At 36.4% G+C, this 21,320-nt stretch overlaps 3 protein-coding genes across 3 annotated transcripts; 1 reads left to right on the top strand and 2 right to left on the bottom strand.

Moving 5' to 3' along the window:
• Positions 1–1,205: 1,205 nt before the first annotated feature.
• LOC112512203 (MDIS1-interacting receptor like kinase 1) lies at positions 1,206–4,890 on the top strand. The gene is made up of 2 exons (XM_025118067.1): positions 1,206–3,777; positions 4,318–4,890. The coding sequence occupies exons 1-2, from the start codon at positions 1,206–1,208 to the stop codon at positions 4,737–4,739; spliced, it is 2,994 nt and encodes a 997-aa protein (XP_024973835.1). The 3' UTR covers positions 4,740–4,890.
• A 74-nt stretch (positions 4,891–4,964) lies between these two features.
• On the bottom strand, positions 4,965–7,399 carry LOC112513774 (auxin-responsive protein IAA12-like). Its single transcript, XM_025120134.1, has 4 exons — positions 6,972–7,399; positions 5,827–6,095; positions 5,421–5,535; positions 4,965–5,320 (listed from the first exon to the last, which is right to left on the bottom strand). Exons 1-4 carry the CDS (start codon positions 7,334–7,336, stop codon positions 5,236–5,238), a joined length of 834 nt encoding a protein of 277 aa, XP_024975902.1. The 5' UTR covers positions 7,337–7,399; the 3' UTR covers positions 4,965–5,235.
• Positions 7,400–10,904: 3,505 nt separating this feature from the next.
• On the bottom strand, positions 10,905–20,584 carry LOC112513136 (putative G3BP-like protein). The gene is made up of 9 exons (XM_025119295.1): positions 20,023–20,584; positions 19,744–19,878; positions 17,456–17,762; positions 15,592–15,923; positions 14,574–14,748; positions 13,707–13,828; positions 13,568–13,633; positions 11,633–11,714; positions 10,905–11,225 (listed from the first exon to the last, which is right to left on the bottom strand). The coding sequence occupies exons 1-9, from the start codon at positions 20,059–20,061 to the stop codon at positions 11,125–11,127; spliced, it is 1,359 nt and encodes a 452-aa protein (XP_024975063.1). The 5' UTR covers positions 20,062–20,584; the 3' UTR covers positions 10,905–11,124.
• Between the last annotated feature and the right edge of the window lie 736 nt (positions 20,585–21,320).

The raw sequence follows: 21,320 nt of genomic DNA, 5'->3' as shown, positions 1-21,320 counted from the left end.
TATATATATATATATAATTTGACTCATCTATCTTAAAGTGAATTTTGTTGAACATGGATGTAGATGGTGATTTCACATGGGGCTAAACTTTTGATGCCACAAAGTGACACTCAACTCTCTTTTATTTTATTCCTAAAACTTGAAAGCACATGTTACCATGTGAAGTTGGAGATCTTCATCTACTTGCATACTATATATCAATTATTCATCATATCATATGCTCATCACTTAACTTCAATTCATCCCCTTTTATATATATTTATATATATATATATATATATATATAAAATCTTGATTTTAAATAACAATCATCGTCAAGAAACGAAAAAACCGAACAAGATTATAAGAAGGAGAAATTGAAAGTGTTAGCCACTCACTCTCACTCGAGTTGTATGGTATAAGTAGAGTTGTAAGGTTATGAATGTTGGGAGTGTTTTTCACTCATAAATCATGATCTTTGTCATAACTTGGGATTTAAAACCATTGGGAATGTCTTTTATCCAAACTTTAGGGATTTGCTTTTAAAAAGCTTTSATTTATGTTTTTGTATTGTCTTCAACAATAAGCAACTCCAAATCTCCATCATTTTTCAATATATATATCAAATACAAACCTTCTAATTAATTAGTATAAACCATATAAACTTATCAATTGAAATATTTATCGAAATGATGAGGGTTCATTTCAATATTTATGGAATATTATACTAGTTTATTCTAAGTGTAAAAAAAATGGTATAATAAAAACAGACTGGTCTGACGTGATCTCATATATATATATATATATATATATATATGTGTGTGTGTTTTTGTATGTGTGTTAAAAAGAAGTTGACAAATTGAAATTAGGAAAAGAAACACATTCTCTCCCATGTTAATGTCGGATATTGATTCAATGCTTCCAAATCTCCCAGACTGCCCCATTACCTTCAAGATCTCAACCCCCCTTTTTTTAATTAATTAATTAAAACCAGAAAAACAAATATTTATTATTATTATTATTAATCTTCCCCATGTTATCTACTTCAATTCTACTTGCAAATAAGCTTCACTTCACTCCCATTCACCTTCTCAAATCCAGATCCAAAAATGATCGAAATCTAACCCTAAAAACCTTCAAAAATCACAGCAATGATCATCTCCTCCATACCCCATACGATGATCTTCATCTTCTTCATCTTCTTCTGCTCTTCATCTATGTCTTCAATGGCAGCCGATCTCAACGATCAAGCTTCGATTCTGTTATCGATCAAATCGGACATTATCGATCCTCTGGATCACCTTAAGGATTGGAAGCTCACCSAAGAACGGAACCCGCATTGTAATTGGAGCGGAATTGTCTGTAATTCCGTTGGCGGAATCGAAAAGCTTGATCTTTCRAGGAGGAATCTAAGCGGGAAGGTGTCGGATGAGATTCAGCTTCTTCGGAGTCTGGTTTCCATTGATTTGTGTTGCAATGGGTTCTCTTCTCCGTTGCCGAGATCGCTTTCGAATCTTACTTTGCTTCGAACSATCGATTTGAGTCAGAATTACTTTGTTGATTCGTTTCCGCAGGGTTTAGGAATGGCGGTCGGATTGACTTTGCTCAATGCCTCCAGTAACAATTTCTCCGGCAACATTCCGGTGGATCTCGGGAACAATACGGAGTTAGAGACGTTGGATTTGCGAGGGAATTTCTTCATTGGTTCGATTCCGGTGTCATTCAGGAATTTGAGGAAGCTGAAGTTTCTTGGGCTTTCGGGGAATAATCTAACGGGGTTGATACCGACAGAAATCGGAGAGCTTSCGGCGTTGGAGAGTATTGTTCTTGGATACAATGAGTTCGCAGGTGGGATTCCAGCGGAATTCGGGAACTTGACGAATTTGAAATATCTCGATCTGGCGTACGGGAATCTCGGAGGTTCGATTCCCCCGGAATTGGGGAATTTGAASGCGTTAGAAGCGATGTTCTTGTACAAGAACAATTTCAGAGGAAAGATTCCTTTGGAGATCGGGAAGTTGACTTCCCTGACTCAGTTGGATCTCTCTGATAACTTGTTATCAGGAGAGATCCCGGCTGAGAYATCGGCATTGAAGAGCTTACAGCTATTCAATGTGATGTCCAACAGACTCACGGGTTCGATTCCGTCTGGAATTRCCAACCTGACTCAGTTGGGAATTCTCGAGCTATGGAACAATTCGTTTTCCGGTTCTCTTCCCGACGATCTCGGCTTCAATTCCCCTCTCGAATGGGTCGAYATATCGTCGAATTCCTTCACCGGCCGGATACCCGAAAACTTGTGTCATTACGGTAATCTTACGAAACTAATTCTATTCAACAACGCGTTTTCCGGTCCGATTCCAGTCRGCTTGTCGACATGCAACTCATTGGTACGTGTTCGTATGCAAAACAATTTCCTCTCCGGGACGATTCCGGTTGGATTTGGAAGTCTCGATAAGCTCCAACGGCTGGAATTGGCAAACAACAATCTCACCGGACAAATCCCGAACGACATTTCATTGTCGTCTTCCCTATCGTTCATCGATTTCTCCCGGAACCAACTTCAATCGGCACTTCCGTCCTTAATCTTCTCCATTCCGAATCTTCAAAACTTTCTCGTTTCCGAAAACAAATTGATCGGAAAAATACCGAATCAATTCCAGGACTGCCCTTCTCTTTCGATCCTCGATCTTTCTTCTAACCAGTTCACCGGACCTATTCCAGCGAGTATTGCTTCTTGCCAAAAGTTGGTATACTTGAATCTCCGGAACAACCAATTATCCGGCGAAATTCCRGTGCCGATTTCCATGATGGGAACTCTAGCTGTTCTTGATCTGTCAAACAATTCGTTGACCGGTGGAATCCCGGAAAACTTTGGGGATTCTCCGGCATTGGAGTCACTGAATGTATCCTACAACAGACTTCAAGGTCCAGTGCCGGCAAACGGAATGCTCAGAACAATAAATCCCGGTGATCTCGTCGGAAACGATGGATTATGTGGTAATGTGCTACCTYCATGCACCGGAAACCTAGTTTCCGATTCACGGCACAAGGGTGTGCACATGAAACACGTGATCGCCGGATGGGTGATCGGAATGTCGGTACTTTTAGCCGGGTTACTGGCGGCGTTTGCCGGAAAAGCTCTGTATGGTAAATGGTACACAAACGGAAGCTGTTTCGAAGAAAGATTCGAAATGGGGAAAGGAGAATGGCCATGGCGATTAATGGCGTTTCAGAAACTCAATTTTAACAGCACCGATATTCTGAATTGCGTAAAGGAATCGAACGTCATCGGGTTGGGCGCCACCGGCGTGGTTTACAAAGCAGAGATCCACCGTAATAACACGACGGTGGCCGTGAAAAAGCTGTGGAGTAGCAAAAACGACATCGAATTGGGAAGCAGCGCCGGCGACTTCGTCGGAGAAGTGAACGTTTTGGGGAAACTCCGGCACCGGAATATCGTTAGATTGTTGGGATTTCTTCAYAACGATAAGAATGCGATGATCGTTTACGAGTATATGACGAACGGGAGTCTCGGCGAAGCGTTGCACGGCCAAGGGCGGTTGCTGGTAGATTGGGTGTTGCGGTATAATATCGCGGTCGGAGTTGCTCAAGGGTTGGCATATCTCCACCACGACTGCCACCCGCCGGTGATCCACCGTGAYGTGAAGCCGAACAACATTTTGCTCGACGAAAATCTCGATGCACGGATCGCTGATTTCGGGTTGGCAAAGATGATAGTGAAGAAGAACGAGACGGTGTCGATGGTCGCCGGATCTTATGGTTACATTGCCCCCGGTGAGTTTTTCGATTAAAGTTATATTTGACAAATTAGCYGWTAAGTTAACTATTGATAGATAAACCAACTTTTATAGCTGAAAAACTAGCTATTAGTTAATAATTTAGTCATGTTTGGTAAAAATAGCTGATAAATTATATCACAATGTAAAACGACATAAAATTACATGTTAAAAATTATATTAAAAAATAAAGGGGTATAACCSGAAAAAATGTAAAAAGATCTCGAAAAATTGTTACTTCCTCTGTCCCAAGAAAAATGTTTTTTCCTATTTTACCCTTCATTACGAGATGATGAAAWTTCTTGCTGTGTGATTAAGGGTAAAATTGTCCTTTTTACTAATTAAAAACGTCAAACTGTGTCTTTTTTATTGTGAGCATTTATTTTGGGATAAAGAAATTAAAATGATACTTAATTTTCGACAAGTTCAAAAAATAAGATAATTTGTACCTGAGTTGTACAATTCTACCAAGGGTAATATTGTCTTTTGACGTAGTTCCGTTTTTCTGTTAACCAACGGGTACTTATTTCGATTACAGAATACGGGTACACATTGAAGGTCGATGAGAAGAGCGACATATACAGTTACGGGGTTGTTTTGATGGAACTGATCACCGGAAAACGGCCCGTAGAACCCGAATACGGYGATTCCGTCGACATTGTCGAATGGGTTCGAAGAAAAGCCCGAGAAAACAAACCGCTAACTGAAGTAGTAGATCCAAACGTAGGAAACTGCAAACACGTAGAAGAAGAGATGCTCTTAGTCCTCAGAATAGCCCTAATTTGCACCGCAAGGCTTCCGAAGGATCGACCCTCGATGCGAGACGTTATAAGCATGCTCGAAGAGGCACGACCTCGAAGAAAAAGTAGCAGTAACACGAACAATGGCGGATTGAGTTCCACAACTAACGAAAAAGATCGACCCGTGTTTAGCCCGTCGCCTATAAACGACTTTTTGTAAGAAGAACGTATCCTGTGACGGGTTTCGATCACGGGAACGGCTTCTTCCGACCGCTGACAATGATATCGTTCCCGGTGCATGACAAGCATTCGTGCATCGGGAAGCGGTTTTCTGTTAATTATGTGTAGAGATTATTCACATTTTGTAAGTTTATGAGTCTGTTAATCATGTGTAGAAGGTACATTGATTCGTATTGAAAATAATGKAAAACGGAAACTAGTCACGTTTGGYAAAAACTCGACATCAGATTACGGAAAATATGTTCGATTATTGGGCAAAAAGCGTAATTACAATATCAAAGAAACCAAAAGTACCTCCGAAACRTGCAATTTGTACACCAGGAGCCAACTCGAACTCGTGTTCATAGCTTCCGGATAAAACGGGTTCTTGGGTTTTCCACAGACAGCCGATTTAGAGCAAAAACGGCCTGAAAAACCGAACAAAKCAATCCAGAGACTATAAAGTATATGTACCATAAGATGTCATCGGTGGTTCTTCACGTGGCGTTCTTTTTTGGACTCGGTTTGTTAGAATCGAAATTTCTAATGATCCGAAGCCGTTTTACGGAGCCGAGAAACATCCTGAAATCAAATTACRATACCAGAAAGGATTTAAATAACGAATACTTAAAATGATCACCAATTTGCTGATAAAAAACGCGGAAAATTTGAGGAAACATACTGCCAYGGGACGTCCCCGACAAGCATACAGTCGCCATCTTTGTCTTCATACGTAAGCACGAAATCGGATGTTTCGTCCAGCAGGTTCGAAGGTCCCAGTGTTTCGTTGGTTGACCCTAGAGACATAAACAACATTAATCACGGGAACAAAATCGTTTTTACAGGACRTCAAATATGTCTAAATGTCCTAATAGACTGCTTTATAGGACACTCGTTCGWTCTTACAAGACACTTAATCAAATAATGTCAAATAAAAAGACTAATATGACATTTTATTTCAAAAATGTCCTGAAAAACATGTTATGACACCCAAAAACGTTTTTATCAACTTATTGTAACACATTTACATATAAGCACAAATGTAAAGCATGTTAAGTGAAAAAAGAACTAGAAGAAGACCGACTTACATCTTCGACAAAACATATCTTCCAAGGTCTTTGCCAACATCTCGTACGAACTGTGGGCATTCAGATCAACTTTCCTCCCGATCAAACTTCCGTCCATATTTACCTTCACGGGTAGATAACTTTTGTTGGCGACCCCTTTTTTGGTCCGAGAATAAAGGTCGTTTCCGATACTTTTGTTTCCTTCGGCCGTTGAGCTAGATTGWTCGTCGGGMGACTTGGTTTGGTTAGCCAACCGATGACCTTTTCTTATGGGAGGCCATCCAACCACACTACAATCATACAATTCCAAAAGCCAAATCAATAAACCAAACCAAATCAAATTGTCCGGTATATCCCACCCGGAGGTAGGATTAGGGGACGGCGAGATTTATGCACACCCAAAAAGTAAATAAGTAAACCAAACAAACCAGAATATCCCACTCGAAAGTAKGGCATGACGGAGGGTGAGATACATACGTAGACTTGATCTCTACCCAAAGAGTAAGTCAGTAATCCRAACTAAACCAAAGAAGCTCGGAATATCCCAACCATAGGTAGGCCTGACTTGACCTATACCAGTGGCGGAGCCAGGAAATTAATGGAGTAGGGGCACGTTGGATGGGACTTGGGGGAGGAAGCATATGGCCATATGGGACTAAGGGAAACTATGTAAGACAGGGGTGAAAATAAAAAATTTAAGTCRGTCAACAAAGGTTTTTGGTTTTTGACTGGACGCCTCTCCCCTCGGTGCTTAAAGTCCGGATCCTCCCCTGACCTATACCTAAAAGGTAAAAAGCAAACTAAACAAGCCTAATAAATGTCACCTAGGCTGTTTGGCAATTGCTGAATTGTTTGGTGCAAAATAATTAAAAGGCTCTCATGATATAGTGCAAAATGAAATATAATTGTTTGGTAATTGTATACAATGAAATTAAGGCTCTTAATGGTTAGGGAGATCCAGGATACAAAATCATTAAGAGGGGTTTTAGAACCATTAAGAGGGTCAAACAAGATTCACATTAACATGTTGCCTCTTAATAGAACTATCAAGAGGTAAACAAACAAACCCCAAGTATATCCCACTCGAATGCAGGTTGTAAGACCTAACTGCTTCTGCAGTGCATTAGTGCTGGTATGATTGCACCCAAAAAAACACTGTTAATTACCTAGAAGGAGAAACAGAATCAGAAGCAGATCTTTTGGTGCCAGAAATTGATGAATTAGGGTTCTTGAAAGAAGGGGAAGATGATGCTGATTGAGGGTTAGGTTTTGAAATCAAACATGGCAAATCTTTAGCAGTCAAGATTCTACCCTTTGATTTCAAACCACCAACACTCAATCCAAGCCCTAATTCAAGATTCTCATCATCAACAMCACCTGGATACGGTGAAGAAACCTCAGCCGACATAACAGTATCTTGATTGTTGGTGGTGGTCAAGACTGAACCGGCGGTCGTCGACCCATCAGACGGTGCTCCACCGCCGTCTCCCGGCGGCGGAATACCCACTAACCCAAGACTACCACCGTCCATTTAGGGAAGGAAAGAAAAAGGGGAGGTGGGWTTGGTTTTTGGAAGGAAGAAAAAAAGGGGTGAAATTGGGGGGTGGAGGAGGGTGGTGGTGATGGGCGGTGGGGCCAAGTGTCGGCTTTATKCCCCTCGTATTTCATCATTTGCTTTGTCGCCATTGAAAGACACATWTCTAGGTTGCCCCATGCAATCACGAGTTGTACTTTTGGTATTGAGAATTGTACGTTACTGAATTTAGCCACCGTCAGCCACCGCCGGAGAAGAAAAAAGGGGGTTGTAGATAACCCTATGAATCATCCTCTTTTGGTATTTTCATTTTCAACATGAAAGAATACAACAYGTCACATTCACTACAGATTTTTGCCATTTTCATCTATTTCTGTCAATTTTGCTTTTTTGTTGAAATTCCATTTTTAATAATGTTCAAGAGAATAAAGGGCCGTTTACCTAAATGCTTATTCGGTAAGTGCTTATTGATAGAATTTAATATTATAATTTATTTTGATACTTAAGATTTTAGTACATAAAAAACATATCAAATGCAACAAGTTACTGCGTAAGAGTCGTCATCCTTACTTACCGGGTAAGACTCTATCATTTCCAGTTACCCAGTAAGATTTTTGGCTCTTCTCATATTCATCCGATAAGGAAATCTATCCGATAAGCACTTACCAAGTAAGTATTTAGTAAACGTGATCTAACAACTATCACTAAGTAACACATTCTAATCGCTAAACAAGTGATCTAACAATTATCACTAAGTAACACATTCTGATCGAACATGATATGGACACCAAAGTACCAATAACAAAAAAGTAAAAAAAAAGAAAAAAGGAAACTAAAGGGTCGTTACTAAACACTTACTTGGTAAGTTTTTAACGCATAAATTTTCTCATTGGATGAACATGAGAAGGGCCAAAAATCTAATCGGGTAAGAGCGATGAGAAGGATGACGACTCTTATCCGGTAAACGCTTACCCAGTAAATTGTTGTATTCGATATGTTTTGATATATACTAAAATCTTACGCATCAAAATAAATTATAGTGTTGACTTCTAATGGTAAGTGCTTACCGGGTAAGCATTTGGGTAAACGGTCCATAATAACTCTAAAAACCTTCTGTAAGGACGTGTATACATATTGTGAACATAATCAATAATCAAATTTGAATATCCCGTCAACCATTTCCAGTAAACACGGAACTAAAAACCCACAATATCACGACACGAACCACTATCAAATATACCACATATTTTTTTTACACCTTGTGAACCTAATAATTCACAACACCAAAAAAAAGATCGCTAAAAACACTGTATAAGGATTGGATACACTTTATGAACAATTAATTAATGTTTTTATAGAGCAGATATTTATTTCCTATTTATAAGAGTTATTGATTTTTTATTTTTTATGGGGAATAAATTAATTAAATACATTTATGAGTCGTAATTTTRTTACTGAATTCTCATTTTATATTTATATAATAAATAACATAATTATCTTAAATAAGTGACTTACGTTAAATCTCAAGAATCTCACAAAAGCATAACTCGACTTAAAATGTGTGTWAGTACTTTTTATACCTTAAGTATTAGTGTGATGTAAAAATGATAGAAGCTTTAGGTCACTTTTAAAGTGAGGTAAAAGTATGAAACGAATAAAAGAACAAAACACAAGTTAAGGGATGATTGTTGACAAGTTTTGAAAATAAAAGGGTGGAATAACAAAATTAAAATAAAATATTGCACACGGCGAGAATCGGGTCAAASAGYCCAAACGACAAACGGAAACGATGTGGTCCCGACAAAAAGTCACCATTATTTTATTCTCTTTTTAAAATAAATATTTAAAATCTAACTAACAGAAAATTAAGCTCCCACTTATTTTGAATACCTAGAAGCCTACTTGTGCAATACAATGATTTATATTTTGATTCTAATTTTTTGTTTTATATTTTGAGTTTAATGATGTTATAATACAATTTTATGTGGTTTTGAGAAAAAGAAAATATTTTTTTATTTTTGAATGAAATATAAATTTGAAGATATTATAAAATGTTGAAAAAATAAGCGATATTAGTATCAAATTAACTATCTAAAAATTCTCGTTTTTGTATAATTTCTTCAATTTAATTTTTTATTATAATTTAATTGAAGTTTAAAAACAAATTAATTTATTTTTGATTTAATAAAATATTTTTTTAAGATAATAATTAAGTATACAACTCAATAATTATCCTAATTATGTTTTAGATATTTTATAATTAAAATGAGATGTTTATCCTCTAAGATTATGTTTATCTGCAGTTAGTTGCACGAATTCAAACATGAAGCTTTAATAAGTTGTATTTACGTATAATTTACTTGTAATCTTGAATTTTAAGTAATATGCATCAATAAACAGCACTTCGTGCATAATAAATGATTTTTAAGAATTTTTGTCAAATGYTTTATAATATAGTATAGATTAAGTCTTTGAATTATATTTTTAAATGAAAAACCATTAAGCATTTTTTCATTTTGAATAATTAAATTCCTAAACATTTTTTCAATAAAATAAGTCATCGAACTTCTAAAAATTGGTTACTTACATCATTTTAACACAAAAAAGCTACTTGTAACCGACTAGAAATATTTTAAAGTAAAACTACTTATGATCCTCCAAAGGGAGGGGGGGGGTAATTGATAGCAATGGCCAATGGTATGATAGTTAATATGAAGAATGGACTACGATGGGACAACAGAGACACCACCCCACCCATTCAACCAGTATTGTCGTCGTCACATCTACTAGCCTTGGGGCTGAGGCAAGATAGTAACTACGACGACAAAAGGACTAGCATGGTGATCAATAGGGGGAGGGGCGGGTGTGGGTGTGGCAGCCTGGCAGTTGTGAAGACGATAGTTGTGGTCTGGTGGTATTGGCGGTGGGTGGTGGGGAGAGATTTCATCCAATTCCATCAAACGAACCAAACGCATTGTTAAAATTTTTCAAATTACATTCCAATTSCTTCAAAGTTAAACGCCTTTAATAGATTCCAGTTCCACAAAATTCCATTCTTCCAACCAAACGCCCCCTTAGAAGTTGGCAATCAAACACCACATGCGACACCTTTTAACCCTACATCAAGTGGATCGAGTGTCGAAGAAGGAACGAAACGAATACAAGAGCGATCGTCCAAAATTGATCCATACTTGAAACTAATATACAAAATGCTTGAACCAAAGACTCCTAGGTYTCAAGGATGTACGTATACGCTATTYGAAAGCAAGGTCTGAGTACGATTTTGAGGTCAAACGACACTGTATATGTGGTTTGAACATTTTCTCAAACTACAAATCGCATCGTATATACCCTCAACACAAAAAACCGCACCACAAAATATGGTACAGATGCGGTACGGTTTATATCTAACGCACTTTACGACTATAACTCAAAACCACAAACCCCCTATATAGTGCGGTTCGGTAAAAATGCAAACAGCAAAGCAAACCGCGAAAATTCTAAACTGTGCATTGTGGTGCGGTTCAAAGCAGGCAATCGAAAATGAACAAACATTCGGAGGTATGAACAAGAAGATGCATTCTCTTATATAGATTGAATGAATGATAAAGAAGAATCATAAGATGATGTATATCGCTTGCACGATATAAATAACCGAACAACAATTCTCTAACACGCATCAAAACATGCTAAATAAGATTAGATTAACGCAAACATCCATTTAGAAAACCAAACCAAAATCACTTATCGCGAAAAAAATAACACCGACCCTCCGAGAACTGAGATTAGATGTTACGAATGCCGTTGCCTCTGGCGTAAGAACTGCCACCGTAACGCCCTCTTGATGCATCACTCCGCCCTCTTCCACCACTGCCTCTTCCTCCTCCTGCYCAATCAACCAACACTATGTCAACATTTTCATCGAAATACAAAACACAATCTTTTTTAAACCCCTAGGAGAAATTTCAAATGAGAACCAGAAATATTTTGAGAATCTGAGAACCAACTATTTCATATATTATTCAGAATRAATAACCCTCAATAATCATGTATTTGTTTTTCAAGAATATCATTATGAATAATGTTGATCATGAATACCTATTGCGACATTCATTATGAATAAARCATGAATAGATGGTTCCCAGGTTCATTATCATGCTTTTTGATTTCACCCATCTACCCGTCATTGAATAAATAAATTTGATTATATCATCAACACTAATTCTTGAAACCACKATGGTTTGAGAAAATTTAACCGAAATGAAATCAAAAAGATTAGAATGAGGCACATACTTCCCCCACGAGAACCACCGCTGCTGTTTGCTCTCCTTTCTTCAATGTAGACTTGACGTCCGGCTAACTGTATCGGAGACGCCTAAAAAACAATATCGAATAAAAGCATTATAAATACTAGCACTTATTCTTTTGTCCCGAAATAAATGTCCACAACGAAAAAATCAAAAAGAATTTGAAAAGTAATTATTACGGTTTTTAATCAACTAAATGACAATTTTACCYTTAATGATAGATATAGTAATGAATCTACCCATCTCATAATTAAGGATATAATTGGAATGTAGACACTTATTTTAGAACAAAATAAAATAGAAATATGAATATTTAGTTTGGAACAGAGAGAGTACAATAATGTAATGCAAGAAATCGATCTTACCTAAATGAGCTATATATGTTCTACATTCATTTACCTATTTCTATCTCCATGACTGAAACTTTAACAAATTCATGCATCTGAAAGTGATTGAAGGTAAGTAAAAGTTCGTGAAGGTGATCCAGAGTGAACATTAAGGTTGTTGAAGGTAGATGAAGGTCCATGTTTTCTGTCCGCTATCAATTGAAGGTAGTTCAAGGTCCACGTTTCTTATTAGCTRTTGGATCAAAAAATCAACTCATCAAAGGCTCACAAGTGTCCTCACCATCATCACCAGAACTCTTATTCACACACGATCCCAARTTGGGATAGAGGAAAAGTCTGCRTACATCTTAGGGGCTATTTGGTTGGTTTTCTATTARGTTTTGTATGGATACAATTGTCTATGTGGATTAATCTATYTGTATAGATTGGGAAGRTTTTTGTTTGGAGGTTTTTTTCGTAGATGGAAGGAGTGTGTTTTTTTAATTGGGAGGGGCGAGTTCGGAAAAATCTTGGCTTTCTACATAAAGCTCCCCCCTAGAAAGTTCACTTAATAAKCCACTTTCTATATCATTAAACCATTACCAAACAGTCATAATTAGCTGACTTAAKTAGTTTTGAGTCTCATTAAGCTAATTAAGCTGCTAACAAACAGACCATTACTCTCCCCATAGTCTACTCTGTGTGGGATTTACTCAGTTCATTTGGTTTGGTCTATCAACCAAAAAGGTACGCGAGCTTTATTTCCTTCGTGGGTCATCCACATYATTTTAAGGTGCAAGTAATGCAAACATTTTACATAAGAAATCATCAATAGCATACCACATGCGGCAAAAAGTTCCTCCGTGTTTCTCGGTAGTCGAAAATTGTTTGCTAACTGAACAAGAACCCTTGATTAGGTTTGACCCAAGACTGACTAGGACACATGTGTAACAACTAACAACCCGTCCCACATGGATAGAAAAATATATATAATGAAGTTATGGACTGCCAATAACTCCCACCATGGTTTTAAGTTGATTTGGAGATTACTAGGCAGCCTCCTGCTTCGGTCTATGGACATTATACATGCCTAACAGATAAACAACTAAAATAATATGATTTSGACATCTTCTACCTTTTAYAATCTCTTCTTCCTCTTGGAAGGAGATGTACTTGATATTCAATAAGCAATAYGATTTACAATCTTCTACCTTTCCATGGTTTGTATTTGATTTGTCCTCTCTCTATATATTTGCATATATAGAAAAATATCTCTATATAGAGAGAGGGAAAGGAAAGAACTTTTGCAAACCCAACAATTAGTACAAACCAACTAATTGAGATATTTATAGAAATGATGAGTTTTTTTATTATGCTTTGGATATTTATGAAAGATTACCAGAGTCCATTTATTATGATCAACGCTTTATATTAGGAAACAATCAAGATATTCACTGAATCAGATATTCATTAGACTAGATGAATGGTTGAGATTGGTTTGTATGGTTGGGTTTGTAAATGAAACCACCTCTATATAGACATACACACACACACGCGCGAAACTTGAGAACGAAGAAGGGAAATTAAGCACAAACCTCAATTGCCTTCTGAACACCCTCTACATCCTCAAACTCAACAAAGGCAAAGCAAACACCAACATCCTGTAGATAAATTAAAAAGTCATGTTCTAAACCCAAGAATAATTTGGAGGCGACCAAAAACAAAGACACCCACCTTGCGATTCTTCAAGAACACACCATCCTGCTTGATTTTACCAAAATTCTTGAACTCYTGGAAAATTTCAAGACTGGTAACAGTAGTTGGCAAGTTCCTCACATAAACAGACTTTGAATCACCTGAAAAATACAAAAATATTAAACAAATATATTAATTTAAAGATGACATCATGCACGTACACATGAAAATATTTCATAATCTCATCATATCCTCTTCATGGAGATGAATATATAATCATTTTTGCTCACGGATGCGACACACAAAAAGAAATACTCCCACCATCCCCAAATAGATGTCCACACCGAAAAAGACACAGTTGTAGAAATATGTAATTTTTACACATTTTAATTAACTAAATGACAATTTTACCCTTAATAATAGAGAGAGTAATGAATTTCTCCATCTCATAATTAAGGGTAGAATAGGGAAGTACACACTTTTGAAAAGGGACAACTTATTTTGAAACAAACTAAAATAGATAGGTGGACACTTATTTTGGGGGCAGAGAGAGTAAAATTGTTCATTACATACATGAAAATATTTCATAATGTTCATTACATCCTCTTCATGGAGATGCATATATAATCATTCTGCTCAGAGATGCAACACACAAAAAGAAATACTCCCTCCATCATAAACACTGAAAAAGGCAATTTCAGAAATATGTAATCACTACACATTTTAATTAACTAAATGACAATTTTACCCATATTAAAAGAGGGAGTAATGAGTTTCTCCATCTCATAATCAAAGGTAGAATAAAAAAGTAGGCAAAATGGACACTTATTTGGGAGCAAACWAAAATAGAAATGTAGACACTTATTTAGGGGCATTGGAAGTAATAGAAAAAGTACTTCGGTTCACCTTCTTCACTAGCAAAAGCTTCCGGTGCCACCTGAGCAGTAGATTCAGGCACATAAGTAGGCGGCAGCTGAGCAACTGGTTCAGGGGTATGATGCCATTCCGGAGCAGGTGTGACACTCTTACTAAGAGGTGGCTGAGCAGGAACCGATGGCGAAGATTTCCCTTTAGCTCGCAACTTTTGTAATTCAACATCCAAGAGAGAAGAATAATATATTAGCACCAAATGAAGATCACATTAAGCAATCTACAACCTTATAAGCAACTACGAAAAATGCAACTCTGGCAAGATATGACAAGTTACATAATAATCCTCCGTCCCAAAATAAACGTCCACAATGTAAAAAGGCAGACGGTATTAGAAAGTGTAATTATTCACATTGTAGTTAACTAAATGACAATTTTAGTAATAAATTTCTTCACCTTCTAATCAAGGGTAGAAGCAGAAAGTAGGCACGTACTTTTGAAAGTGGATACTTATTTAGCGACAAACTAAAATAGAAATGTGGACATTTATTTTAAGAAGTGAGTGTATCCAGATGCAATTATCTTCTTCTAACTGCCGACAGCATCCAAGAAGCAACAACTTTATACAAATCTATACAGTAAATGAAAATTTGGTATACTAACATTTGACCCACTTAAGGTGCATTCAGTACGTGGACAGGACTGGACRGACGAGAATAGTGTAGGTGGGTGAAAGATATTTGAAAGGTTTTAGGTTTTTAATTTGACATGGATAGTTTAGTAATTTACCAATCTTGCCTCATCTCCCTTATTCTTGTTCCACCTATTTTGGTGGGACAAAAAGACTGCATTTTAGTCCCACTCAAGACGTGTCATGTCCAGTCTGATGTCGTGCCAAATGTGGGACAAGTTTTTGTACCGTCTTGTCCCGTCAACTATGTACCAAACGCACACTTAAGAGCTATGCTATGAAGAAATCCCACAATAAGTCAATRTTTAACAAATAAAAAATGGGCATAATCATATAAATACGGAACAGAAATATAATACATACAATAGAAGCATATGTGAACTTCACAGGCTCGGTAACAGGCTCTTCCACAGCAGAAACTGGTTCTTGAACGTATTCTACTGCATTTTGTTGCAGAGGCTCTTGAACATCGACTGTATTCCGATGGATTGGTTCTTGTACGTATTCCACCGTATTCTGAACCAGAGATGCAGGTTCTTCTACCGGTGGTTCTTCCTCATGGGCTTCGCTATCATATTCTTCCTGCTGCAGATGCTGATTTTCTTGGGAATTGTAGTAATCGTCTTCATCATTTCCTTCTAAGTGTATCGAATTAAGATTTTCTTGGGCTTCAACCTCCAATGCATCTTCGGAAACTGCAAATAGGTTTCTAACATCAGTCCGCAATGAATTACTCAAAATGTGCATTAATGATTTGGAATAAGTTTACTASAAACAATGCATTAATATGAACTACCCATTTTCCAAACCAAATGGACCCAGTAAATCCCACTCGAAAGTGGGGTCTGAAGTTGATATGTATGCARACTTGACCTCTACCTCAAAGAGTRGAGTGACTGTTTCCATGAAGACCCCRGCTTGTGCAAGAGTGTGAGCAAATAGGTAGTAGAAATAAAGATGAACGACCCATTTTCACATAAACCAAATAATTAAAAAAAAGTTTATAGAACTTTTATYCATCTTAAAACAAAACATATCTAACGAGAAGAATTCAATGCCTAGAAAACGGGAATTCCATTGATAGATTTTCTTACAGGTCATACCCACATGTTTAAGTTGCTACATACATTAGTTCTACTTGTATTACATGTTTATCTTATTACATTGTCTGCTTGTACACCATTGAATAGTGCACACACAATTGAATTGTTATTGTACCTAGTATATTTCCGACTACCTATTATATTACCTATCTTATTGTCTACTTGCACACACCTTGTGTCGAGCACAATCCACGGGTCTTCTTTTGGAAGGGTGTCCTAGTCTATTATTATGACTAATTCCGGCAAATTGCRACTRTAAGACATCAACTTGATAAAGTCAATGGCCACAATTGTTGTGRACGMGTGGAATCGAACCCAAGGCAAATGGGATATTCCACCACATCCCCATGGCCCTCAACCACTAGACAACAACCTTTTGTGGATACAATCCACGGGTCTTCACAAACACAACCTCTCAATCCTAGTGATTGAGGTTAGACCTGTGTGCATCTTAGCCCTCCTAGACCCTACTTTCAAGTGGGATATATTGGGTTCTTTTGGTTTGGTTTTAAATCCATTGATAGACTTACAAGCTACAACATAATAAAAGGCTAGAACCAGAAGGCATCTCTTATGAAGACTAATAAGAAAGTCATTCAGCATATTGCTTTAAGGGCATGTTYGTTAGCAGCTTAACGAACTTGATGAGACTTGCAACTTATTCAACTAGTTATACATGACTGCTTGGTAATGGCTTAATGATATAGAAAGTGGCTTATTCAGTAAGCTTTTATGGGTGGAGCTTTATGCAGAAAGCCAAGTTTTTTTTCTAAATCTTCCCCTCCCAACTAAAAACACGCYCCTTCTATTTATTAAAAAACCCTCCAAAACAAAAACGTTTACAATCCATATAGACAGATTAATCCACACACACAACTTTATCCATACATGACTTAATGGAAAACCAACCAACATCCCCCAAGGCACAAGTTTGACAAACAACATAAAAAGGAGTCCCAGTATAAGTATCATAGTTGCTCCATATTTTCTTCAGTCACAAGAGAATCCAAAACTAGCCCARAGGTGGGTCTGGGGGTAAGATGTATGCAGATCTCATGAATGTGTACATAATACTTTCAAAGCTAAGTAGGATGCATTTGCAATGCTAAATCAAGAAACAATACCGAGTAACTCAGAAGGAGTTGAACTAATTGGTTGAGAATCGACTTTGCTCTCAAGGGCCCCAGGTGGTGGATGATGATGTATAACCTCCTCGCTTACAAAGTGAAAGATATCATTCATGACAAAGTAACCCTTCTCCTGGGGAGCAAGGAAAAATGTCTGAACAAACTTCCGCCATCCAGTAAAGAACTTGGACTTGACAGAACCAGATACCACCACAACAATGCCTTGACTCCATGATTCAAGAGAATTTATAGTCTTGATCTCAATCCCACTAAAATGTAATGATTGAATAAGTGTATGAATTTGCTGCAACAAAATAATAATTATTCCAAATATTAGTATTTTGAACCAAACCAAACGAACCGGTAAATCCCACACAGAGGTAGGGTCTAGAGAAGGGGAGATAGAGGGCCCAAACATCAGAATTTTGATGCTCACAAACAGCCAGCACCGAGAAAATTAAAAAGAAACAATTCCAAAGACTACACATTTCTGCAGTTCCCACACAGTGAAAACCAATGAAATGTGTATAACGGGTCCCTTTGCATATCAAAGCAGCTTCATAACACCACAACATGCAATATGCAAGTTATATATATATATATATATATATATATATATATGAGTCGTTTCCTTTACAAACCACCCAATTCAAACAAACTATACAAGCCATAATCAATGCTTATACTAGGAAACAATAGAGATATTTATGGACAATTAACATGATTTATTGATAATGATTAGATATATATGGAAGATGATAAGGTTCATTCATTATGATCATGGCTTTAGATTAGGAAACAAAATGAAATCAGATATTTTGTAGACTGGATGGACGGCTAAGATTAGTTTGTTAGAATTGGATGGTTTGTAAATGAAACKCCCCCTATATATAAAGAGAGAGATATAGATATATATTTTTTTTTTTTATATCATCGTTTCTGAAACATTTTTAATCTTTTAAGCTGTTATTTCTCTAAAAAAACACAAAATGTTACTCCTTCCGTCCCATGCCCATGTTTCTGTTTAAGTTTGTCCTAGAATAAGTGTCCACTTTCAAAAATAGATTGTTACAATTTGTATGTGTATCTGTTACAGTAAAAATGGATGCTCTCATCACAAATTGAACTGTAGGAAAACTGGATGAAAGAGGAAGATTGGAAAGGGTTCAAGAAAACAACATGAAACAAAACAGAGGAATGGAGGGCATTCATAAACCAAGTGCCCAAATTATGAACTAAAGTTGATGTAAAAATAAATACAAAAAAGAAACATCCTCTCTCAACTCAAAAGGTTTTAAATGACCTGAGGTTTGGCGTGGCGGCAAGTCAAGCCCAAAACCTTACGAGTTACAGCGTTTTCAAGGTGTGCCCTAAGGTGGCATACATACACACACACTTGTGTGTGTTGATTAGTAGTTTGAATAATACGTAGAACAATTTAAATCCATAAAAAGTAATAAAACTAAAAAAGAAAGAACCATTATATTAAATATATAGAACTTACARAAAAATGATTCAATAGTGCAAAATTGGGATTAAATCTCTTAAATATCTACTCACTACTTTATTCAATTTTCAAATAATTCGTGTTTGGCTCTTTCTGTAAGGGAATGAGAGTTTTAGTTTTCAAATAATTAGTATTTACCTATTTTCAAATAATTAGTATTTACCTATTTAGGGTTTTAGTTTTTAAGTTTCCTTTTTTATGCTTATTTAAGTCTTAGGTCACGTACATAATTATCATTTATCCCTTAAGGCCTCAAGCTATATATTAAAAATAACCCCACACCTTACAAAACAACACATCGTAACGTGCCATAACGTGTTATGATGCAAGCCAAGCCATAGAGTGGAGACATAGGAGTTAACTTGGCAGCGAACCCAAACCTTGACGCCTTAACACGCCATAACGAGTTATTTAAAACCATCAAACACAACCATCACCTAAATCAACTTGATCAAAGATTCCTCTGCAAATTATCATATATCTTTGAATACATATGAATCTAACAAGCAAACAGGAGATCTAGAAACCCATCATCCTCKCTCTAACAATCTAAGCCACAACAAATAGCCCAATAAACAAAAAGCACATCGAAGAACCGATCGAATTCATAACGATTTGTAACTAGTACCCAACATCAAAACACCAAAATAAGAAAGTCACTACTACCCAGAACAAAATAATCGCATAAAAAGATTSAATTCCACACAAGTTCTAAATATTAGATCATATTTCACTCAATTTCCAAACAAAATAACGATAAGCTCAAATGGAAACTTACGAATATAGCCGAGGCAGTCTCAGTGGATTCGCCATCAACTCGAACCATGGTACTGGAATCGGCGTAAAATTGATGAACAAATTCAGGTTGTTGTTGAAGCACCTGATAATATTGCTGAACAAAGTACGAACCCACCTAATCAAATCAACAACAAATAATTTTCATCGATGTCAAACCTTCAAAAAAAAAAATCAGAAAAACACGAACAAATACCAAATAGATTATGATGTATGCATCACTTTGGTATTCATAAATCAGGATGAAAAATAACAATAATACCTGAGATGCAGTAACCGAAGAAGAGTAAGAATTCGCCATTACTACCGAAGAAATTAATCGAGTTTTATTAAACCCCTAAAACCCACAAGGAACAGTGTTTAGGGTTTCAGAGCGAACGCATAGAATAGAGTGTTTAGGCTTTCAGAGTGTGAAGTGAAGTGGRAAGGAAGGAGTTAGGGAGGGAGATTTGCGATGGTGGCCGTGAGTTGCAGAGTTTTAAGAGAGGGAAGAGAAGATGAGATCTGTGTTGAGAAAGTAGTATTTAGGAATTCAATCGTGACCGTTGGATTGTAGAAGGAGTCATTGGTATGGACGGATAGGATTGMTTTAAGATCATGATGGTGGTGGTGATTCCGTTGCTTTTTTTATATTAACATTGCAAAAAGGTCCCTGAAGTTTTCTGTAGACGATAATTTGGGCCCTTAAGTTTTCAAATTTAAATTTTTAGTCCATGAAGTTTTCTGTAGATGATGGTTGTTATTATTTGGCTAGTTTTTCACTATTCATTCATGATGTGATGATGCATTTGGTATCCGGACAAGACAGAATAAAAGAACAAAACAAGAAATAATAGGACAATTATTCAACATTTGATAAGACATGACGTAACACGAATGATAAAATAACTAATTTACTCGTAATAAGTTGTTTATATATTTTCTATATTTKGATTAATTTATGTAATTTGTTAAATTATAATAAAATAAATTGTTTTCATAACAAAATATAGAAAACRTATACAAATAATATTTTAATGACGGTAAAATAAAAGTTTAATATGATAAAATATAATTAAAATTAAAATTTAAAGAATATAAAGAGGAGATATATTTGATGTTTTATAAGAAAATCAGATCTCGTTTTTTGGTAAATATAGACTTACTTCACCTTGTTTCATGAGTTGAGAGTGAAATATATATATTCCACACAAACATGAAACCAGGTCCCTGTTGAGTGTACCAAACGCACTCGTTCGATATTCGTTTGAGTTCTATTGGAGACTAAAAAACGAGGATTTGAGAATTTGGGTAAATTCCTCTTACTTCCTTAGATTCTTCAAAAAAAAAACTTTTTTCCAAGTGGGTTTAGGGTTTAACGTTTGGCAAAATTGATATCTTACAGGAAATTTATGRTGAGAGGAGTAAAAAAAGATTTCCACAATTAGATCAATCCTAATTGAAGAGAACCACTAGATCATTTCTCTTCTAAAACACAAGTTATAGGTTGTTTGGAATTAAAAGTGATTAATAATCAAAATCTCTTCTTACATTTCTCATCTTTTAACTCTTATTCACAAA

Source organism: Cynara cardunculus (assembly GCF_001531365.2).
Source record: "Cynara cardunculus var. scolymus isolate 2C chromosome LG 5, CcrdV1, whole genome shotgun sequence".
NCBI classification, from domain to species: domain Eukaryota; kingdom Viridiplantae; phylum Streptophyta; class Magnoliopsida; order Asterales; family Asteraceae; genus Cynara; species Cynara cardunculus.
This window is presented reverse-complemented; position numbering and strand designations above follow the sequence as displayed.